Source organism: Diadema antillarum, unplaced genomic scaffold (genome assembly GCF_040938485.1).
Source record: "Diadema antillarum isolate AM-2024a unplaced genomic scaffold, OU_Dant_1.0 scf00000048, whole genome shotgun sequence".
NCBI classification, from domain to species: domain Eukaryota; kingdom Metazoa; phylum Echinodermata; class Echinoidea; order Diadematoida; family Diadematidae; genus Diadema; species Diadema antillarum.
This window is the reverse complement of record NW_027270937.1, coordinates 1499434-1520603: the sequence shown is the minus strand read 5'-3', so window position 1 is coordinate 1520603 and position 21170 is coordinate 1499434. Positions and strand designations below refer to the sequence as shown.

The 21170-nt window shown below is 37.1% G+C and overlaps 1 protein-coding gene across 1 annotated transcript; it reads right to left on the bottom strand.

Moving 5' to 3' along the window:
• Positions 1-17358: 17358 nt before the first annotated feature.
• On the bottom strand, positions 17359-18414 carry LOC139715415 (melatonin receptor type 1B-B-like). The gene has a single exon (XM_071626988.1). It carries the CDS (start codon positions 18412-18414, stop codon positions 17359-17361), a length of 1056 nt encoding a protein of 351 aa, XP_071483089.1.
• Positions 18415-21170: the final 2756 nt, after the last annotated feature.

The following is a 21170-nucleotide window of genomic DNA, read 5'->3' as shown; positions in this document are numbered from 1 at the left end:
TCTGTAGCTACATGTAGGGTTACAAGAAAGGTAATTATCACAACGATTGCCCTAAAGAGTCCCTGCGCTTTCTTCGTGGGATGATCGAAATTGCAGGATTTTTTGGACAGGTTGTATTCGACGATGTGGTCAGACACTTAAGGAATAACCATGGTGATAGTGGGGAAAAACCAGCAGAAGACAAGGATACATCCGATATTCCTCCTCGAAAAGACGCGGGAGTACGTCTCTTTCGCCTTGGTGATGAGCACGTAGCGGTTGAGAGCAACCACCACAATGTTGAGCGATATGCAGAAAGTCAAGCTGTAATAAAGTGTGTACGCCACCCGGCAAGTTACATCGGAGCGTAGCCATGTCATCTTGTTCAAATACACGGAAGACACGAATAATAAGTCAAGACAGATTACTGTTTGGGAGATGCCGAGGTTGATGAGGAAGATGTTCGTCGCCGTCTGAAGCTTCCTCGACATTGCGAACGCGAGAAAGATCACCAGGTTCTCGACGATACCGACTACCGCCGTAGTGATTGCGAAGCTACTGAAAATGACTGTGGCCCTGTGGACGAAGCTAAAGCTTGTGACATTCTCTCTGCTGAGTGAGACTTCATCCATCTTTATGGCCTATACCGACTCGAGGAAACCTGAGGGTGTCACATTGTGATGCACTATTAGGTGTCACTACATAATCATGATTCACAACCGTGCCAAAATGACACATTAAACTGTATTCCTTTGTAGAATAGAAGGTTCTGCCAAAGAGTCATTTTCGTACCCTGAATACTACTATTTCTTTACTAAGGTTGCCAAGCATAAAAGTTCACAGTATCGGTACCAAAACTTGATAAGAACCATTCATTATCAGACCATAAGACTACGAAAATTGGACACTTACAATTTCAAATGGCAACTGACATATCATATAAGAAGAAACAACTTTAAGTTGTTTTTGTTGTTGTTGTTATTGTAATCTTATTTTTTAGGGAGAAACGTAGTCGTTTTGTCTATTTTTAGGAGAGTATTTGATTGATTTTGATGACTCAAATTTTTGATTACGAAGAGTCAAAAAGATACAGGTTTCAATGCTGAGCTTACCGAAAAGATGGTACCGTATCAAGTATTCAAAGTTGAAATCTGTTGAAGAGCGTCTGGTCTTTACTCGAGTGGTGATGTAAACTAGTGTATGATGGACTTTGGAGATGGTGTCATGCTGATATCATGAATCACAGAGTAAAGTGGATAGTTTCAATTATATTGTCCCCATTATCGGATTATAAACTGTTACTCATTCACCCACGCATGTACATCTGTATGGTCCGAGTGCCTCTCTAGCACATAACCTGTCCATCCTTTTGAGAATCCGAGGGAAGTCCCTCACTTGGTCTCAGCCAGTGGTTTCGTCGCATTCGTCAAATTTGAAAGATACGTCGACGCAGAGAGCTGATTTTCTTTCTTTATCCTGTCATTTGATCGCAATTTTGTGAGATCAAGAGGAATGAGTGAGCGCCTTGTAGTTCCTCAGTGGTAATGATCATGTATAGTTTAATAGCCAACACTGGATCCGATTCTATGTTGAAAGTTCATTTCTCCATGAAACACTATTAATGTAGACTCCTGCACGCCCACCTCCAAAACGCGCTTGCGCACGTACAGTCGGCGCCCGCATATCAAAACAACTGTAACGGTATCCCAAGTTTATAAGTGTTTTATTTTGATTTTCTCTTCGTTTATTTTGAACCATGACGATACTTTTGGCTACTTGCTATATTATATACTTCTATTGAAAACTCACTTCGAGGAGAAAATTGGAATTGTGAGTAGCTCTTTTCCAGGAACAATGTGCAAGTTGCTTGTATAATTCTCTCGCTGTCGCGGCTATAGCCTACTTAAATCATTCCTTTATTCAAGTGAATTGAGTTGAGTTGAGTTGAGTTGAATTGAATTGAACTGAATTGAACTGAATTGATTCTTATTTCTTCCATTAATCAATAACAGCGAAATACAGTACATATCACTTAACAATACAATAAGTTATATACAAAATCATCAAGATACAAATTCGTCGAAACACGGGATACCGTACTATTCCAAAGTATGTATATGCAACGATTCTTGAGTAGGTAAATAACATAAGACGATATGTTACAAAGGTAATTCTGTGATCAACCTTTATCCTCCAACCAAGTTTCATCCCATTTAACAGACAGATGGACAGACAGACCAGGGAGGTGGGAAGAGACTCTTCCTATCTCCCTGGTCAGACAAACGTACATTAAATTTCAGTATGATTCACTATTTTTCATTAGTTTAATGCAAGCAATGAGTTTTGACATTTTTTGGTTGACGCGTTATGACATTTGCAATAAAAGTAGATTTTTTTTTTAAACATATAACATTATGTGGTCGACGTGTTATGACATTTCTGGTTAATCAGATTTTGAAATAATTGGTTGACGTGTTAGGGCCTAATGACATTTCTGGTAACTTTGACATAATGTGGTTGACGTGTTACGACATTTGTGGTTGACGTGCGTGCTATGGCATTTGTGGATGACGAGTTATGACATTTGTGGTAATTTTGACATTAGTGGACAATTTTGACATTTGTGGGCTCTGCAAGACCCCTTACACCGGCGCGCCGCGGCGCTACGTCCATGTAGTTCTCGCTGCGTCCACGTAAAATGGCCATGACGCAGTGGGATCTACTACAACGTACTGATAGTCTGCAGGGTCTCCGGAGACTACCCACTACGTGGACTTTTAACAAGTTCAAAGTCCAGGTAGCAAGAGCGCCATCGCAGCATGGACCCTACCACGTGTAGGGTCCATAGTGGCAGTAAGGACTTTCTGAGGACCTACTAACAGGTCCAACAACGAAGCATAGACGTATCTAACTGAGAAAAAAAAAGAAGGCTCATTCGTACCAATGTGTACATGAGCTAATAACACTTATTGTACAACGTCCAAGTAGATCCTTGTAATTTGATAGATCATGAGGATTGTTGGTGACGTGATATTCAATAAGTACTCCATTCAACGCACCGTGCAATTTTGGTTCTATTTTTGCGTGCAACTTGGTTCGATTTTTTCGTTCTATTCCACGGTTCGAGAAAGTGTGCGGTACTGCGTGTATTGTGTGTTGCATATTGAGGATCGCATGCAGCTAGCGCAGTGTACGTGTGCGGTACATGCATGCGCGTACGTAGGCCTACGTTATGTAGTGCTAGTGTACGTGTACGTGTGTATGAGCGCTAGTATAGCTGTGACCTGTATCTACACTGATTGCACAAGCCCGAAAGAGAATCGCAGTGGATCCACATGTAAGTATGGCTATATTTTTCATACATATATAGACTTCTAGGCCTACTTAGACCAAAAAGATCTACTTGGACGTTGTATAAATCAAAAAGTGTATGGTCTTTACTCGTGCAATGGAACGAGATTTCGCACTCGGTGAAAGATAAGGCGCACTATTCAACTCGGCTTCTCCTCGTTGAATAGAGCGCCTCTATCTTTCACCGAGTGCGAAATCTCGTACCATTGCACTCGTGACCATTCACTATTTGTATATTATACAACGTCCAAGTAGATCCTTGTAATTTGATTGGAGGATTGTTGGTGACGTGATATTCAATAAGTACTCCATTCAACGCACCGTGCAATTTTGGTTCCATTTTTGCGTGCAACTTGGTTCGATTTTTTTCGTTCTATTCCACGGTTCGAGAAAGTGTGCGGTACTGCGTGTATTGTGTGTTGCATATTGAGGATCGCATGCAGCTAACGCAGTGTACGTGTGCGGTACATGCATGCGCGTACGTAGGCCTACGTTACGTAGTGCTAGTGTACGTGTACGTGTGTATGAGCGCTAGTATAGCTGTGACCTGTATCTACACTGATTGCACAAGCCCGAAAGAGAATCGCAGTGGATCCACATGTAAGTATGGCTATATTTTTCATACATATATAGACTTCTAGGCCTACTTAGACCAAAAAGATCTACTTGGACGTTGTATAAATCAAATAGTGTATGGTCTTTGTGTACCATTGCACTCGTGACCATTTACTATTTGTATATTGTACAACGTCCAAGTAGATCCTTGTAATTTGATTGGAGGATTGTTGATGACGTGATATTCAATAAGTACTCCATTTAACGCGCCGTGCAATTTTGGTTCTATTTTTGCGTGCAACTTGGTTCGATTTTTTCTTTCTATTCCACGGTTCGAGAAATTGTACGGTACTGCATGTACTGTGTGTTGCATATTGAGGATCGCAAGAAGCTAGCGCAGTGTACGTGTGCGGTACATGCATGCGCGTACGTAGGCCTACGCTACGTAGTGTACGTGTACGTGTGTATGAGCGCTAGTATAGCTGTGACCTATCTACACTATTGCACTAGCCAGAAAGAGAATCGCAGTGGATCCACATGTAAGTATGGCTATATTTTTCATACATATATAGACTTCTAGGCCTACTTAGACCTACCCAACAATCCTCCAACCAAAAAGATCTACTTGGACGTTGTATAAATCAAAATAGTGTATGGTCTTTACTTGTGCAATGGAACGAGATTTCGCACTCGGTGAAAGATGAGGCGCATTATTCAACTCGGCTCTATCTTTCACCTCGTGCGAAATCTCGTACCATTGCACTCGTGACCATTCACTATTTGTATAATAAAGGCCGGTAGAGTGTAACATACACAATGATTTAGAGTCACATAAGTCTCCAGATAGCAAAGGTCACTTTATTTCATATTGTTCTTCTGTATGCAAGCAACGTAATTATGAATCCAATCTCTTGACTGTTTTGCTCACTAAGCAGCACGCCGAAATCTCGCTTTCACGCTCTTCAAAGGCGACATTTCAGCTTGGCCTCAATGATTAGGGAGGAAGAGAATGACAATTCCTTTTTATAAAACAATAAAATTCCGTCCTTTTATGAATTCTTTATATTGTTACTTGTTTCCAATCGTGAATTAGGTAATTGGCACACAACTCTCCCATTGCTTTATACGGCCTACTTCAAAAAACAAACAAACAAACAAAAAAGTAGTATCTTCTACACAACCATAGAGGTATAGGGACATGTACACAATATGTTTGGTGAAAATCTGATCATCCACTGTTGAGTTATTGGGAGATTAAGCTCATGTTATGTCCTTCATGACACTAATGACCTGTGACCTTTGACCTTTATAATGAGCCCAATCTGAATTGTTTCTTTCTTAATTCATCATGAGCATACCATGCAAGTTTGGTGAAAATCTGGTCATCAGCTCTTGAATCATTGGGAGATTAAGCTTATTGTATGTCCTTTATGACGCCTATGACCTTTGAACTTTAGTCAGCTTAACTTCCAAATAACTCAGGAACGGATAATTGGATTTTTACCGAACTTGAAGGGTGTGTTCATAATTTCAATTTCAATTTCAATTTCAATTTCAATTCTATTTTCGTGTTTTTTGATGGGAAATACATAAAGCATAACAAAATATAATAATACAGAATGTCCAGCTTGGATATATGCAAAAAGAAATAAAAATACAAACATAGTACATAGCGGTCGATGTATCATTTTCAATCAGAGAAAGAATGCAAAGAGAAATACGATGGAACCTACTAAAAAGCAAAGCTTGTTGAGTGAAGATCCCAACAAAAACCTAATGTGGAGAACAGGATGAAGAGCACGGGTACATCTAAAGACCAAACTAAAGGATAAACAAAACAGAATGAACATTAAAACTCGGGGTACAGAAGATTCTTCTCACATAATTTTATGTGTATGATAAAATGAGAACAAGTAACGACATGCTACACACAAAATGAGAACAAGTAACGACATGCTGCACACTAGCAGGTGCTCTAATAGCAATTTTGACATGGGAGTGATAATGTGAATGCGACATAATTTTAGGGTTTAAACATTCCGGCTTCCATTGAAACTGGGAAAGAATCGGAAATATGGAAGACATGCATCAACAATTCCTATATCATGTGATATACCAGCCAGCTGCAATGCGGCATGAAAAGGGAAATAAATAAGGGGAAACTATAACGCCATGCGACGCGACCGAAGATCTTACTAGAAGTGGAAGGACAAACACCGATTGGCAGGAATTTGAGAGAGTATGCAACTACATGATATACACATGTCTCTTCACAAGGCAACAACAAATGAGCAGTATTGCAGAACATTCATGAGCAGAACAAAAAGGAATGTTAGTGCACTTGTGTGTTGGTAGCTATTCAATGCATGCTGTCTGAGTTTGCGCTTAAAGGATGATAATGACAAACAGCTTGTAACTTCTGTTGGGAGATCATTCCAATATTTTGGACCTGTATACATAATTGTGTTTTCAGCGAAAATTGTTCGAGTGCGTGGAAGGTGATAGGTTTCACTCTGACGAGTTGGATAGTGGTGGACAGAATATTGTTTCTTATGAACATCTGTTAAAAAAAAGCATCAGGAAAGTCTTTTGAGGAAATTTTATACGTAAAACTACCTAAATTTTAATTTAAAAAAAAATCTATCAGTTTCAAAATTGTATTTTTGAAATAAGGCGTTTGTGTAAGATAAATACCCTGCATGGTTAATTCAATTCAATTAAATTCAAAGTTTATTTCATTTTTCGACAAAACATATAAGTTACACTTCTTTTTGACAACAGAGAATAAGGTAAACAGAACCTTATGTATCGAAAAGAATGTAAAACAATTGAGGAGGACCTTATAGTAATTATACATTATAGTAAAAAAAAAACAAGTGATCGAAATAAAGTACATGTATAACTTTGCTTAAAGTGCGAAAAATGGAGAGACCCACTAAAAAGACAGAGCTTGTAGAATGTGGGCCCCTCTGGAATAATAACATCAATGGCAAGATTAATTGAAGCATCATAACTACAAAAGGTGAGAAAAAAAAAGAGGAAGAAGTCTGGAAGCCCACTGAGAATTAGATTCACAGATAAATACACTTACTATCATAGACAGACATTCATGTCTATGACTCTTTTGGCGAAAGCGTAGATGGCAGCAGACATCCAAAAAAAATTACAATTTATTCTTCAAAGAGGAAGAAGTGAGTAAGTCTGTTTGTGAGAAAGAAGGCCAAATGGCTAGTTGTGTCCTGCATAGTCATACGATTGCAATAGAAAGGACTTCAGTCTCATCATGAAAGAATGTATGGATGGGGCGTTTTTTATATCATGATTCAGAGAATTCCAATAATTTGGGCCGATATAGATAAATGTATTTTTAGCAAGGATCGTGCGTAAGAGGGGTAAATGAAATTCATTGGAACGCCTAGTGGGATATTCATGAAATGATTGGTTTTTAGGAACATGGAATCAAAAATAGATGGAAGCAAATTGTTACAATACTTATACATAAATTGGCCTAAATCATACAAAAGTAAATCTTTAATTTTTAAGAGTTTATTAGAGGCAAACAACGTGTTTGTATGAGAACGTACAGGGGAATGGCAGATAATGCGGAGGGCTTTCTTTTGCAAGAGGGACACTCTTTCAAGTAAATTCTGATGCGTGTTACCCCAGACTAAAACTCCATAATTCAAATGAGGCAATATTAACGACGAATATAACATAAGTAATGTTTTTTGTGGAATATGAATTTCAATCTATTAATATCACCTGTTTTACGCGATATTATATTACAAGTATTATCAACATGTGATTTCCAGGAAAGTTTATCATCTACAATGACCCCCAATAATTTAATATTTGATACTCTTTGTAGATGAGAATCATCTAAATCTGTATTTGTGTTTAAAATATCAACAGTATTGCTGAAAAACATATATTTCGTTTTTTGAGCATTAAATGATAACTTATTAGCTCTGACCCAAATATCACTTTATTCAATTCAACGTTAATTTTGTGAACAAGTAAATCAATATCATTATGGGCAAAAAATACGTTTGTATCATCTGCAAAATGAATATAAGAGAGATCATCAGATACACGACAAAAATCGTTGATATAAATAATGAACAATAACGGTCCTAAAAGACTTCCCAGTGGGACGCCACATTTAACTTCTCTGATAACTGAATCATTGTTTTTAATTGTAACAAATTGTTTTCAAATAATTCTTGAACCACTCCAACGCCTTCCCACGTACTCCATAATGCTATAATTTATAAAGTAAAATGTCATGATTGATGGTGTCGAAGGCCTTGGAGAATTCCAAGAAAATACTAACTAAATGAGAATGATTATCAATGGCATGAACTACTCTATCAACGAAATATAAAAGAGCATGCGAAGTACTATGTTTCTCACGAAAACCAAACTGAGAGTTCGTAAAAACTTCATGTACCTTCAAAAAATTGCTCATAATAATTCTGATCGCTCGCTTTTGAAGAAGAAAAAGCGAATCCAGGAAATATTTGGATGCGTTACCCCACGCAATTAACTCACTAGTTGAGATATGGGGAAATCATGGTTGAATATACAATCTGCAAAATATGGTTGGGCAAAAAAAAAAATCAGTTTGTTTAGGATTCATGTGTTTCGTGACAACATTTTGCATAAAAAATCAAAGTGAATTTTCCAGGAGAGGTCGCTATCGATGTAAACACCTATAAACTTATATAGTACTATCTACTCGGGTTAAGTCTATATCATCAATCTTAACTTCATCTGGAATAACTTGCAGGGAATTGCTAAATAACCTACAATGTGTTTTATCAACATTGTTGGCGTAAATCCAGGACTGAACAGATTTCAATTTATTATTCATCATACTTACAAGCGTATTGGGATTGGGGTGAGACAGAAATAGATTTCTATCATCAGCAATGATCAGCGAAACAAATAAAAGAAAGAATCTGTGACGAATTTTGGAGATCGTTGATGTACAGGATGAATTAAAGTGGGCAAAGAAGAGAACCCTGGGGGACACCTCAAGCAGTTGACGTCATACTTTACTCACAACCATTTATGTAAACAAATTGTTTTCTGTTTGTGAAGTAGTCTTTAAACCACTCTAAAGCCCTCCCACGGATACGGTAATGGCTTAACTTATAAAACAAAATATGATGGTCAATGGTATCAAAAACCTTCGAAAAATCGAGAAAAATACCGATGGTGTGGGAAGCATTATCTAAAGCATGAGCTACTTTATCAATGATCAATGAAAGCTAATAAAGCGTGAGTTGTGCTATGCTGTTTTCTGAATCCAAATTTGAAATTGGAAAGAATATTGCAGTTAACAAGAAATCTAAGAGTTCGTTTGGAAACAAGCAATTTTCGAGACTGAGATTAAGAGAGATATCGGGCGGTAATTATTCACAAATTCTTTTGGACCTTTTTGTATGGGAACAACTCGAGCTATTTTTATTTTATCTGGGACTTTGCCACTAGATAAAGCTTGATCGAAAATGTAAGTAAGTGGAGAAATATTTCATTTATTATGTTCTTCAAAAGAAAAACTGAAATACCATTATTACCTATACTTTTCTTAATATTTAGGTTATCAACAATTTCTTTGATTTCTTCTTCAACATTAAGAATGAAAAACATGGTTTGTGCATTCCTGTCTATTTGGTATTTTGCTGGCAAGATCTGGTCCTAAGTTAAGAAAGTAATCATTAAATACGTCCGCTATTTCCTGTCGATCATCAACTTGATGACCGTCATTCAAACATTAGTATAAGTATAAAGGGGGAAGTTGTAACAGTGCTGGATTTCAAAGCTGTGTTTATCACCCTCCAAGTACTCTTTATATCGAACTTGCATTTTTCAAACTGATTAGTAAGATACAATTGCTTGGCTAAATGCAACGAGGAAGTAAGTATATTACGGTAACGAATATTACGGGATTTAGTGACATCATTTGGACATCTTCGGTATTTAGTCCAAGAGCATTAGGTTTAACCTGGACATTTTTGGTAACAAGCTGATTTTTTCAGGATAGGTCCAGAAAAATGTCTATAATAACATACTAAAAGTCCACTTAAATCCTCTTTGAGTGTTTTCCGCAGTCCAAGATGGTGTCCAAAATGGCCGCCATATCCAGAAATTCTTATAACTTTTCAACTAGAGAACCCAAATACAACATTTAAATGTCTAAATATATGTTTTTAAGCATGAAGAACTCAATAAAACACATATTAAGAGATGTTGATGCACGCAAGTACCGTAATCCAAGATGGCGTCCAAAATGGCCGCCATTTTCTAAAATTCTTATAACTTTAAGTCAGGTAACCCAAATACAAAATTTAAATGTCTAAATATATGTTTTGAAGGATGAAGAACTCAGTAAAATACATATTAAGAGTTGTTGAAGCACGCAAGTACCGTAATCCATGAAGATGGCCTCCAAAATGGCCGCCATTTCCTGATTTTTTTTATTCTCATAATTTTGCAAGTAGATTTCAACTGTACACACATGGAATGTCGAAGTATACGTTTTGAGTCACAGGAAACCAAATATAATACTTATTCGGAGATAATGAAATACAAATAAAGCACTTAAGCACTTTCAGAAATCCAAAATGGTGTCCAAAAATGGCTGCCATTTCCTGTCTTTCTAATAATCCTGCAACTAGGTATCCGCGATGAGCACTTGAATGTATAAATATATATTTTGAGACATAAGGAACCCAACATAATACTTATTCAGTGATCATGAAGCACGTAAGTACAAATAAAACCACGCGAGTTCTTCGCGAAAACCAAATGTTGCCCAAAATGGTCACCGTTTGTTTATCAAGAGACAAAGATATTCAATATAATGTTCGAGATTCAACAACTCAGAAGGTCCAGTGGAATCTTTCCCTTAAATGTGCACAACACGGGTAACCTATAGGTTCGCTTGGATGCATCCACCCCCCCCCCCCCATCCCCTTGGGGAAAGGGTGGCCTGTACAATCATTATTTTCCAAATATTCATCCTGAAGTATATGCACTTTGTCAGTGAATTGCAATCATAAAAATGCAAAACGTCCCCCGCTCGGCCCCTTTCCATAGACTTTGTTCATTTTTGAGATTAACAAATTTCCGAATGTGTCATCAAAAAGTGTGCACTAGATCTTTCACTTACAAAATGCGAAAGTAAGGGTAATTTGCCCTTCCTACAAAACCCTTCCGCCGCTTACTTCCCCAATATAAATTAAATGCCCCTTTGATTAACAATTCCCAAATATTCCATCAAATGTGTGAAAATGATATAATTATTTTCATTTCAATTCAAGTGTAAAAGCTCCCTGGAGTTGGAGGGGATGGGGATACTGAGACTATGATTATCTACTCTTTGAGGATGGACAATCAATATAACATCAAAGGTGCACTATACGCCGGTTAATGATCATAGAAATGCAAAACTCCATCCAGTCGAAAGGGGTCCCCCCCCCCCCCCATACATCCTCTACTAGCTCATTGCCTTGGATATACTAGTCTTTATTCTTTATTCTACTTACACATTTTAATAGAAACAAAAATCTATTATGTCATCAACATTGTGCACCATAAAACCCGTAACCTGAAAAAAACCTCCATTTTGTGGGAGGTTGCATCACCCCATACACCTCCCCTGCATATTTCCATTAATATATATTTTCTTACTTTCAGGACAAAAACAAATCTCAGATATTTCACCAAAAGAGTGCGCTGAATCTCTGAATTTCAAATTGGAAAATGCCAAAATCTCCATTGTATGGGAAGGAATATTCTTCCCACACACTTCCCCCTCCCCGACACTTCCTGATTATATATTTCTTCCAGCGTTAAACAGAAAACAAATATCGGATATTTCACCAAATAGGTGCAACAGATCTGTAAATTTCAAGTCTGAAAATACGAAATTTTGCCCTCGTGTGGCATCAGGCAACCCTATGACCGCGCACTTCCATGATTACATAACTTTTTGTTCCTTTTTATGGAAACAAAAATTTAACATTTCACCAATAGGGTGCATCAGATGTCTGAATATCAAGTCTGAAAATGCAAAATCTCCCTCACGTTGGGGGAAGGGGGAGGGGATCCCCCTTCCACACCCTCCCATATACAGTGTATTGCCCATTTCCCTGAATACTACTTTATATATTTCCCACTCTTTGATGGAAACAGTTCAATATCTTACCAAACGTTTGCACTATATGTTTCACTTTCGAGTAAAAAAAAAAAATCCCTCGTGTGGGAGAGGAGTATTCCTCCTCCATGTAGTATGAGTGCCACATTCTCTGATTTCTATCTATAATATAATTTTACCTAATCTACACGAAATGAATAAGAAAATTTGGACACTTTGTTTTAAGGTGGAGCAATATACTGCAGGAAAGAAATTCACTGTCATGTAATGAATTACACATTATTTTGTCGCACATGGAGACATTAATTTTCAACATTTTATGAAGCACAGACATCAGAAAGAATTTTTTATACTTCTTGAGTGATAACTGACAGTTTCAAATGGAACTCACCTCATGGTAGACACCAAATGCGTTGGTAATAAACAACGGCTAGCACTAAATTTTCATTTCATGTGCTCGAGGCGACGAAAATAGACCATGTGGTAAAAAAATCTAGTAGGCTCTCTGTTTAGCAACAAATCTGATAGTGAAATGTTTCTCTCGTAACAAGGCCACACTCCTTGAGTTTAACATTAAAATGTTTCATTTGTATACTTTGCTCATGAGAACTATTTTTTAAATAAAAAGTTTCTTATAAAGTTTACTGACATTTATTTACATAATTGTGAGACAAAATTGTGACTGCCGGCCATTTTGCAAGCCATTTTGCATATTAGGAAGAGCTCGAGCGGTTTAATCGGGACATGCGTGCGTCAACACCTCTTAATATGCATTTCATTGAGTTCTTTATGTTTCGGAACATAGACACTTCAATTTTGTATTGGGTTGCCTAGTTGAAAAGTTATAAATATTTCAGGAAATGGCGGCCATTTTGGATGCCATCTTGGATTACGGTACTTGCGGGCATCAACATCTTTTGATATGTGTTTTATTGAGTTCTTCATGCTTCAAAACCTATATTTAGACATTTAAATTTTGTACTTTGGTTCCCTGGTTGAAAAGTTATGAGAATTTTTTGGAAATGGCGGCCATATTGGACGCCATCTTGGATTGCGGAAAACGCTCAAAGAGGATTTTTGAGGACTTTTAGTATGTTATTCTAGACATTTTTCTGGACCTATATCCTGAAAAAATCAGCTTGTTACCAAAAATGTCCAGGTTTAAGCCATTTTTTACCTAATGCTCTTGGACTAATTTGCAAAACAGTTTATTCTTCCCATTGATAGACCTAAGTAGGGACTTTGAGATCCACGGTTGTTTTCGTACTTCTTTATAATTCGATCTGGATCGTCTTGATAAAGATGTAAACATTATGCAAGTACTTATAAGCATGTTCATAAAAACATCCTTACAAGTACTTACAAGGATATCATAAAAACATCAAAGGACGAACTTACATTTCTTTGATTATAAACAGGACCAATCAACTGACCCCAATCCCTCCCTACGTATATCAATATTACATTCGGACATGTCACGAAAACCTGAATTAAGGGTTTGCATTTTCCTAGTAGAAAACTGTGGTACAAGCGCATATATCGGGAAATGATCGGTGATGTCAGAAACTACAACACCAGAAGTATAACATCAGTAAATAGATTATTACGAATATATTATCAATGAGAGTAGAAGTAGCAGCACATATCCGAGTAGGTTTCCTGATAAGAGGAATGAAGGATTTTGACAACATAAGATTAAGAAAATTTTGCCAAATTGAAGTGTCATTACAATTTAAAAGATTTATATCGAAATCACTCATAATGTAGCATGTCTTCTTATCAAAGTAATCATCAGAGAGAAGATTGAAAAACAGCTCAATGAATTCAGTACGGTTGGAATGTGGAGATCTATAAATTTCCTAAAGATGATATTCCCCTTGTTAGGGGTCATGACCTCAATAGAAATACTCTCAAGGCATTCAGACATAATACAATAATTATTCATTTAATAGTTTGTGGTTTAAATTTTGCGTGACGTAGAAACCAATACCACCACCTCTTTTGATACCCTGTTGGTAACTGATTTAAAACCGTCAGTGGTAAATACAGAAGAAGGTGACGTTTGCTTGAGCCAAGTTTCACTGAGACAGGTAATGCTGTGTTTAAATCGTTATTCGTTGAGGAATAAGAGTAATTGATCAAAATTTCTATCACGGCTTCTAATGTTGAAATGTGAAACAAAAAGTTCATTAGAGTGTGAATGAAAAAATGTTTTTTTTCTTTTTCCAAGGGGTAGTGAGACAGTTGGCCTTCATTTCGAGCAGACGCATCATTAACGTCAAAATCAAGCTTCAGATCTTGGGTTTCTGTGTTTAAAGAAGTAACAGAATCGGAATCTTCACCTTCTTTTCTGTCATAAGAATTTAAGGGGGAATTCAGTCCAGGAACTCATCCATAATCAGAGGTGAACAAACACAAGTTGAATAATGACTTGTTTACCGGATATACATGTTCATGACTCAGATAATGAATTTAGAAAGGCACAAACTAATTTAGGGTCATGATGTCAGAATACAAATGTCATAGGGGTCATTAAGGTCATGAAATAGGTTTAATATCCTAATACTTCAACAATGAATAATCGTGTTTAAACCAAACTTCTTAAATATATTGTGTAGATGTTCCTTTAACCTCTATAATTATGTTTGTAGTGATATCTAAAGAAATCATTTTACTCTTTTTTTTTTGGGGGGGGGGGGGGACAATTCAAAGAATAACGTTTCCTAGAATTTCCAGTTCTTTAACAATCATATCAATGATTTCAGATAGTCAATATTAGATTATTTTGTATTCTAAAAACAAGAACACAATGTCGATATTTCATACGTTTCTCAACTGATTGTCACTTCAGCGTGAGTAACAAACTTTGAGATGTATGATAATCTTTATCTAAAACCATTCTAGCATACTATATTTCAGTTCGAAGCTTTTATATCTTATCACTGTAGATTTTAGCACTGATCCACAAGATTAATACATTAGTCAAGATAACGTAGAATCACAGTAAAATACAAACTCTTCATCATTTTATCGGAGTCGAGCACGGCACATAAATACTTGATCCTCTTTACATTTTCTGAAGATAAGTTTCTGAATTTAAGTTACAAGACCTAATTCCCTAGTTTTTTCCTATGACCAAGCCATGAATTTCATCTTTTATGAATGTAATGAATGCACATCCTTCAGGTATTACCATTTGCATATTGTTTTTAAAAAAATCATCTTGTAGGTATTCTGTACTTCCATAAATTATTATACCGTAATTAGAAATGACTGTATTATCAGTATAAAGAGAAATTTTAAAAATGAGATGAATATTTACGTTACATATATCATTGATGAAAAGAAAATCAAACATTTACATCAGTTCTCCGACGTATTCACACTCGTTAATATTTTGTGATCTTTAGTTTATATTACAAGGTATCTTGTGACTGTAGGCCCCATCGTATTCTTTTATACTTCTTTGAAATACCTTTATACCATAACATAACCAGTAACATTTTGTGTTCAACAGATCCTTAATTTGTGATGTGCATTCAAAGGATATTGGTTGTATGCATTTTGCATTCTTATTTGCTGTATCAATGTCATATAATTTGTTATTTACCCGAGAAATATGGAAGTATGAAAATAAATGTGACGCTGAATCACAAAACCACTAAAACGTCGCCAGGCATAGATTTTTAGTAAAATCAAATTCTCTTTAAAAAAAAACCCAGACCCTTAGCTTTAAAATGGCATATAATTCAATACATATGGACTTTCCAAACTTGTCTAAATAATGGAGAAAAGTACACAGTCTGAAAAAAAAGTGCGCGTAGGTATAGGCCTACTGAGAAAAAAAAAGATTTTGAAGTTTAGGGTTGGGTCAAGTGCGTACTTTCACACAGCAGTGCCTTCTGCAATGAATGGAACAAAGAACAGGATATAAAACTCCATTGAAACCATTGTGAAGTGATTATTATCAAACTAAACTGAAGGTTTGCACATGGTTCAGTGCATTCTATTCATGAGCTTACTAACTTACCCATAGCACATCATTATAAAAGTTATTAGAGTTGAAAGTGAAAAATGTTTGAAGGGTTATTGTAGAACTGCCAACCGCAAGTCTGACATGTCTGAGAAAGCCTTCTCCAGACCGAAACAAAGAGTTATATATAAAGAAAACTGCCCACTTAAAAGACAAGTTTACATTGCTCCTTTTGAAAATTAAGAAGAAAAAAAGAAAATTGACTATCAGGTTTTCTTTTTATCACACGAAGAGCTTGCTTCCAAAAGGCGCTAAATCAAACATTTTTTTCCAATGGATTTAGCGCCTTTTGGAAGCAAGGTCTGCACATGTTGTTAACCCTCACGGATAATTTAATAATTTAATGAATTTAATAAATTGAACTGAACTGAACTAAAAGGGGCTGATAAGATCCCTACCCTGTTTTTTTTTTTCACAATGGCAAAGTATGCATAATCAGTGTTCCTTTTTTCCCTGTAATACCATTCATGCATATACATGCATTTTGTATTGTATTCAATGATCTGTCCTTCCCAACTGGGTGAAAGTCGACTAGACACACGTACTATTTTATATCATTCAGTATTTTCTACATGGAAATAAATACATAATTGAATTGAAATCGAAATTGAAATTGAAAAATTGATATGTATGATTCATCATGCCTTCATTATTTTCAGTCAAGACCGGGTTTGCTAAAAGTACAGTCATTCACGTTGACTTCCCTTCACGCGATATAATAGTACTGCTAAATACATGTCGGCTGCCTGTTCAGATAATGACGTCATTATTTGTGTGTGTATGTGTGTGTGTGTGTGTGTGTGTGTGTGTGTGCTTCGGCACTCATGTGATGTATTTCCTCACTGCACATTTTATTTGCATTCTACAGTCTTTGCATTGTGCACGAAACTTCCATTAACTCCCTCCAGCTTCCTATATGCATACGTAGGCTATTGGCTAAATAACTCGTGCAGTATTAAAATCATAACAAACTAAGCCGACAAGTTGCACATTTCATAATAGCAAAACGTGGGCTATACAAATATCTTGCTCACCTTTTTCGCAAACGAAATAATTAATACTAAAAGCAAAGTACGTCTGTATATATTGGTCTATACATTGGTCAAGTGAGTTATCTGATCATTCTACCCTTCGGAATGCTAGTATCATTTATTATGTACAGTTTCGCGACCACGACTTTTTCTTTCTGCATTTGTGCTGTACCTTGCATGCAGAAATTCCTCTATCAGGGTAACGTTAGAATAAGTTTTAGGAGATTTTGTAAAACTGGCGAAATTCATCTGCTATTTACTGCGTCCAGGCTGTACGTCACTTGTGTGGCTCCGTGGTCGCGGCGGAGTAATCGCGACAACCAGCCGGAAGGAAGGGGGATTTCACGCAGCCGTCCGCGGAGGATGCAACCGAGGACGATCCTAAAATGTGGATGTTTCCAGCCGTAGATGACAGGGTTGACACAGCTATTGAGCACGAAAAGTTCTGCGCAGACAAAGCTGACGATGAGCAATGCCCGGATGTCTATAGATTTCTCATCATTCTTATAAAGGACGGCGAAAGTCAGACCCAGCGCCATTCGTGGACCGACACACAAGATGTAATAGAAGCTTATCAAAGAGAGCATGGTTTGGGTGATTTTTACCTCTATGTTTCTCTGTGGACGCGCCTGACTGTCACTAGAGAAGCTTTCAAGTGAGCGGGTGCTCTGTCTAACATATCTGAAGATCTTGCAGTAGCTGCATAGGGTTACAAGAAAGGCAATTGTCACAAAGATTACCCTATACAGTCCCAGCGCTTTTTTCTTGGGATAATCGAAATTGCAGGATTGTATGGACGTGTCGTATTCGACGATATGGTCAGACACTTGAGGAATAACCATGGTGACAGTGGGGAGAAACCAGCAGAAGACAAGGATACATCCGACATTCCTCCTCGAAAAGACGCGGGAGTACGTCTCTTTCGTCTTGGTGATGAGTACGTATCGGTTGAGAGCAACCACCATAATGGTAAGCGACATGCAGGACGTCGCAATGGGAGAGAGTGCGTACAGCACCTGGCAAGTTGCATCGGAACGTAACCACTTCTTGTCTTTCAAATACATGGCAGCCCAGAATATCCAGAGGAAACAGATTACTGTTTGGGAGATGCCGAGGTTGATGAGGAAGATGTTCGTCGCCGTCTGAAGCTTCCTCGACATTGCGAACGCGAGAAAGATCACCAGGTTCTCGACGATTCCGACTACCGCCGTAGTGAGTGTAAACGTACTTAGAATGACTGCGGATCTGTAGACGAAGCTAACGCTTGTGACATTCTCTCCGCTGAGTGAGCTTTCATCCATCCTCAGTGACTAGAGGAAACCTGAGGGTATCACAGTGTGATGCACACAGACATAATCAAGATATGTAAATAAATATGTATAATATATATATATATATCGCTGGTGTTTTCACGAACCGGCACAGCCGGCCCCGGAGCCGCGAAAGTAAGTTTCGAGATAATCGCGTTTGAAGTTTTTGCCTTTGCAAAATCCATGATTGCGCCTATATTTCACGTCCAGTTACCTAAATATCACACTGCACGACAGATTAGGAGTTGTTCGTGTGTTTCATGTTCTTGGTTCATCGTGAAAAACAAAAGTTTCGTTGAAATATCGGGCAAAGTCCGTCGTGCCGGTTCGTGAAAACACAAAAACACGTAAACAACGCTTCCAATATTTTCACTAACCGGCACCGTCGGCCGTGCCGCTTCGATTCTTCGCGCATGGTGCGGATTTCATTTTTCACGAAGTGACACCATCGGCGCGTACGCGCTGCGCGTTAGGTTATCTTCATCATTTCTCATAGCCGCGCGCGCACATAATCGAGCGCGCGCATTAGCGATGCTCCTTTGTATACTAGTGATATGAATTGGGTATCAAGATTTTGTTTGATACTTTTTTTTTCTTTCCCCCTTCTAAATCTCTCATCCATTCGCAGAAAGGCATTATTATTGAGTTGTTCTTCATTATATTACACATTGATCATTGCTCTCATCTCATTGCATCGGTCTTTCTGCACATTATTTCGAATCATAATTTTCAAGATTCACTCTCTTCCTCGGAGCATTACTGTATCTCGTGCTATGTTGTTTTCGAATATAAAATGTAATCAGTTTGCTCTATTGCTTTGTGAATGTGTCATTCTTGTAAAGAAAATAATTCTGTGCTGGTAAGTAATACTCTCTTTCACTCTCTTTTCCACCCTTTCTTTCGCTTTCTTTCTCTCTCTCCCTCACACACACGCAAACACACACATACACACAAACAAACACACAATCCCTCTCTCTATTTATTTCCTACACGTGACACCTTACAAAACTTTTTAAATTACATAAAAACTAAATGAGCTTTACTTGGGTATCTTTTCTCATTCATAGATTTATTACCACGTGTGTACACGAGTTTTAAATATGGCTTTTCAATAAACTATACGTGGATCATACTACTCATATAATGCAGATTCCAACTTGATTGAAGTTAGGTACAGTACATTACCTTTCATTTATTTTTCAGATGTAACGAAGGTTTCTGTTATGTTCTAACATTTATACCAAGCTCTGTATGTATCATCCACCTTGATGATATCTATATTTCATGGCATTCGGGGTACTACAATATTTTATTTATTTATTTTTTTTTTTGTAGATTCAAAAATGTTATTCAGACGTATGAGACTAGACTGACTCTTGCCTTTAAAGCCCCAAAATCTTACAAAATAATGACCAAAATGTTCCACCTCCTTCCATATCCCATCACCTAACTTCAACCTGGTCAAATGCTGTTTACCAAACATTGACTTTGTAATCAAACTAGAATTTGATGATATGAATACAAGTACATAATTACAAAGACACTAGCTGATTTGGTATGGATAACCTTCTTCATATTAAAGGCAATACAATCTCGTAGACAGTGACTGATCTAATTGATGTTTAAATTGCTGTGACAGTTCACAAAGTGTATTATAAATCTTCTGCAAACAGTCTTGATCTTCCCTCATTTTGTAAAAGTTTGTAAGCACTCATATTATGCACAGTATGTGCCTGAAATTTTATTCATTACCATACCATGTTATTTTGCAAGATATAAAAATCCTCATGTTTCCCTTTCTTTTCTCTCACTGCTAGAGGATACCATATACAAAGTTCCTTATCTAAGCACAGTAAGAAGTGGCTATCAGATCTGCATTTACTCATTATTGTTTCAAAAGTAAAACCCACAAAAATATACAATATAAGAAGACATAGATAATGATGTCTAGGCCATAATTTCTGATGTGGACACAGACTGCAATAATATGGCTATGTATTGCAGTACATCTATCATCCAAGAAAACATTTTCTGTCAAAGTTTATTAGGCATTTTTTAGTTGCAGAGAGAGAGCAAGCAGAGGAAATGTAAGCATCCGATTTTTTATATCCCTCTTGCAGTCTACTAATACCTTTCTAACTTGCACAACTTGACTTGACTTGGTCCTGACTTTAGTTTATGTCTGCTGTGGGTGTCACAGGTGCTGGGGTAGGCATAATTCAAAAATACTGAAAATTGTTTATGGGTTTGGCCTAATGGTGGCTGGGCTAAGGGAGACAAAATGAATAGTGTGATGGGAGAGCTGGTTCATAAACAAAGTAAAAGAAGAGACATCAATATGGTATTTGACATTGCTATGGTTTTGTTGTGAAAAGCACTGTTTAAAGTCAGAGAGGGGAAGCATAATACAGTGGAAATTGAGGATGGCATCATTGTGACAAAGCAGTATAGAGAGACCCGTGGATTGATGGTTATCAAGAGTAATGTCAGTGAATAAGGTGACAGTGAGAGATACAGTATGTAGGATTAACGTCCCTTAATATCTCCTTGATTCTTTCACGTACAATATTTTGAAAATTTGAGACTTTACTGATAAACGCACAACAGTACTTCATGGTTTCTTAATGTGACATGTTGATCTTGTCATTAATTACTTTGTGGATTGTCAGTCAAACAGATACAGAGATTACAAGCTATTCCAAACTCTGCTGCAAGAGTAGTGTCCAAATTAAAAAAAAATGAACAAA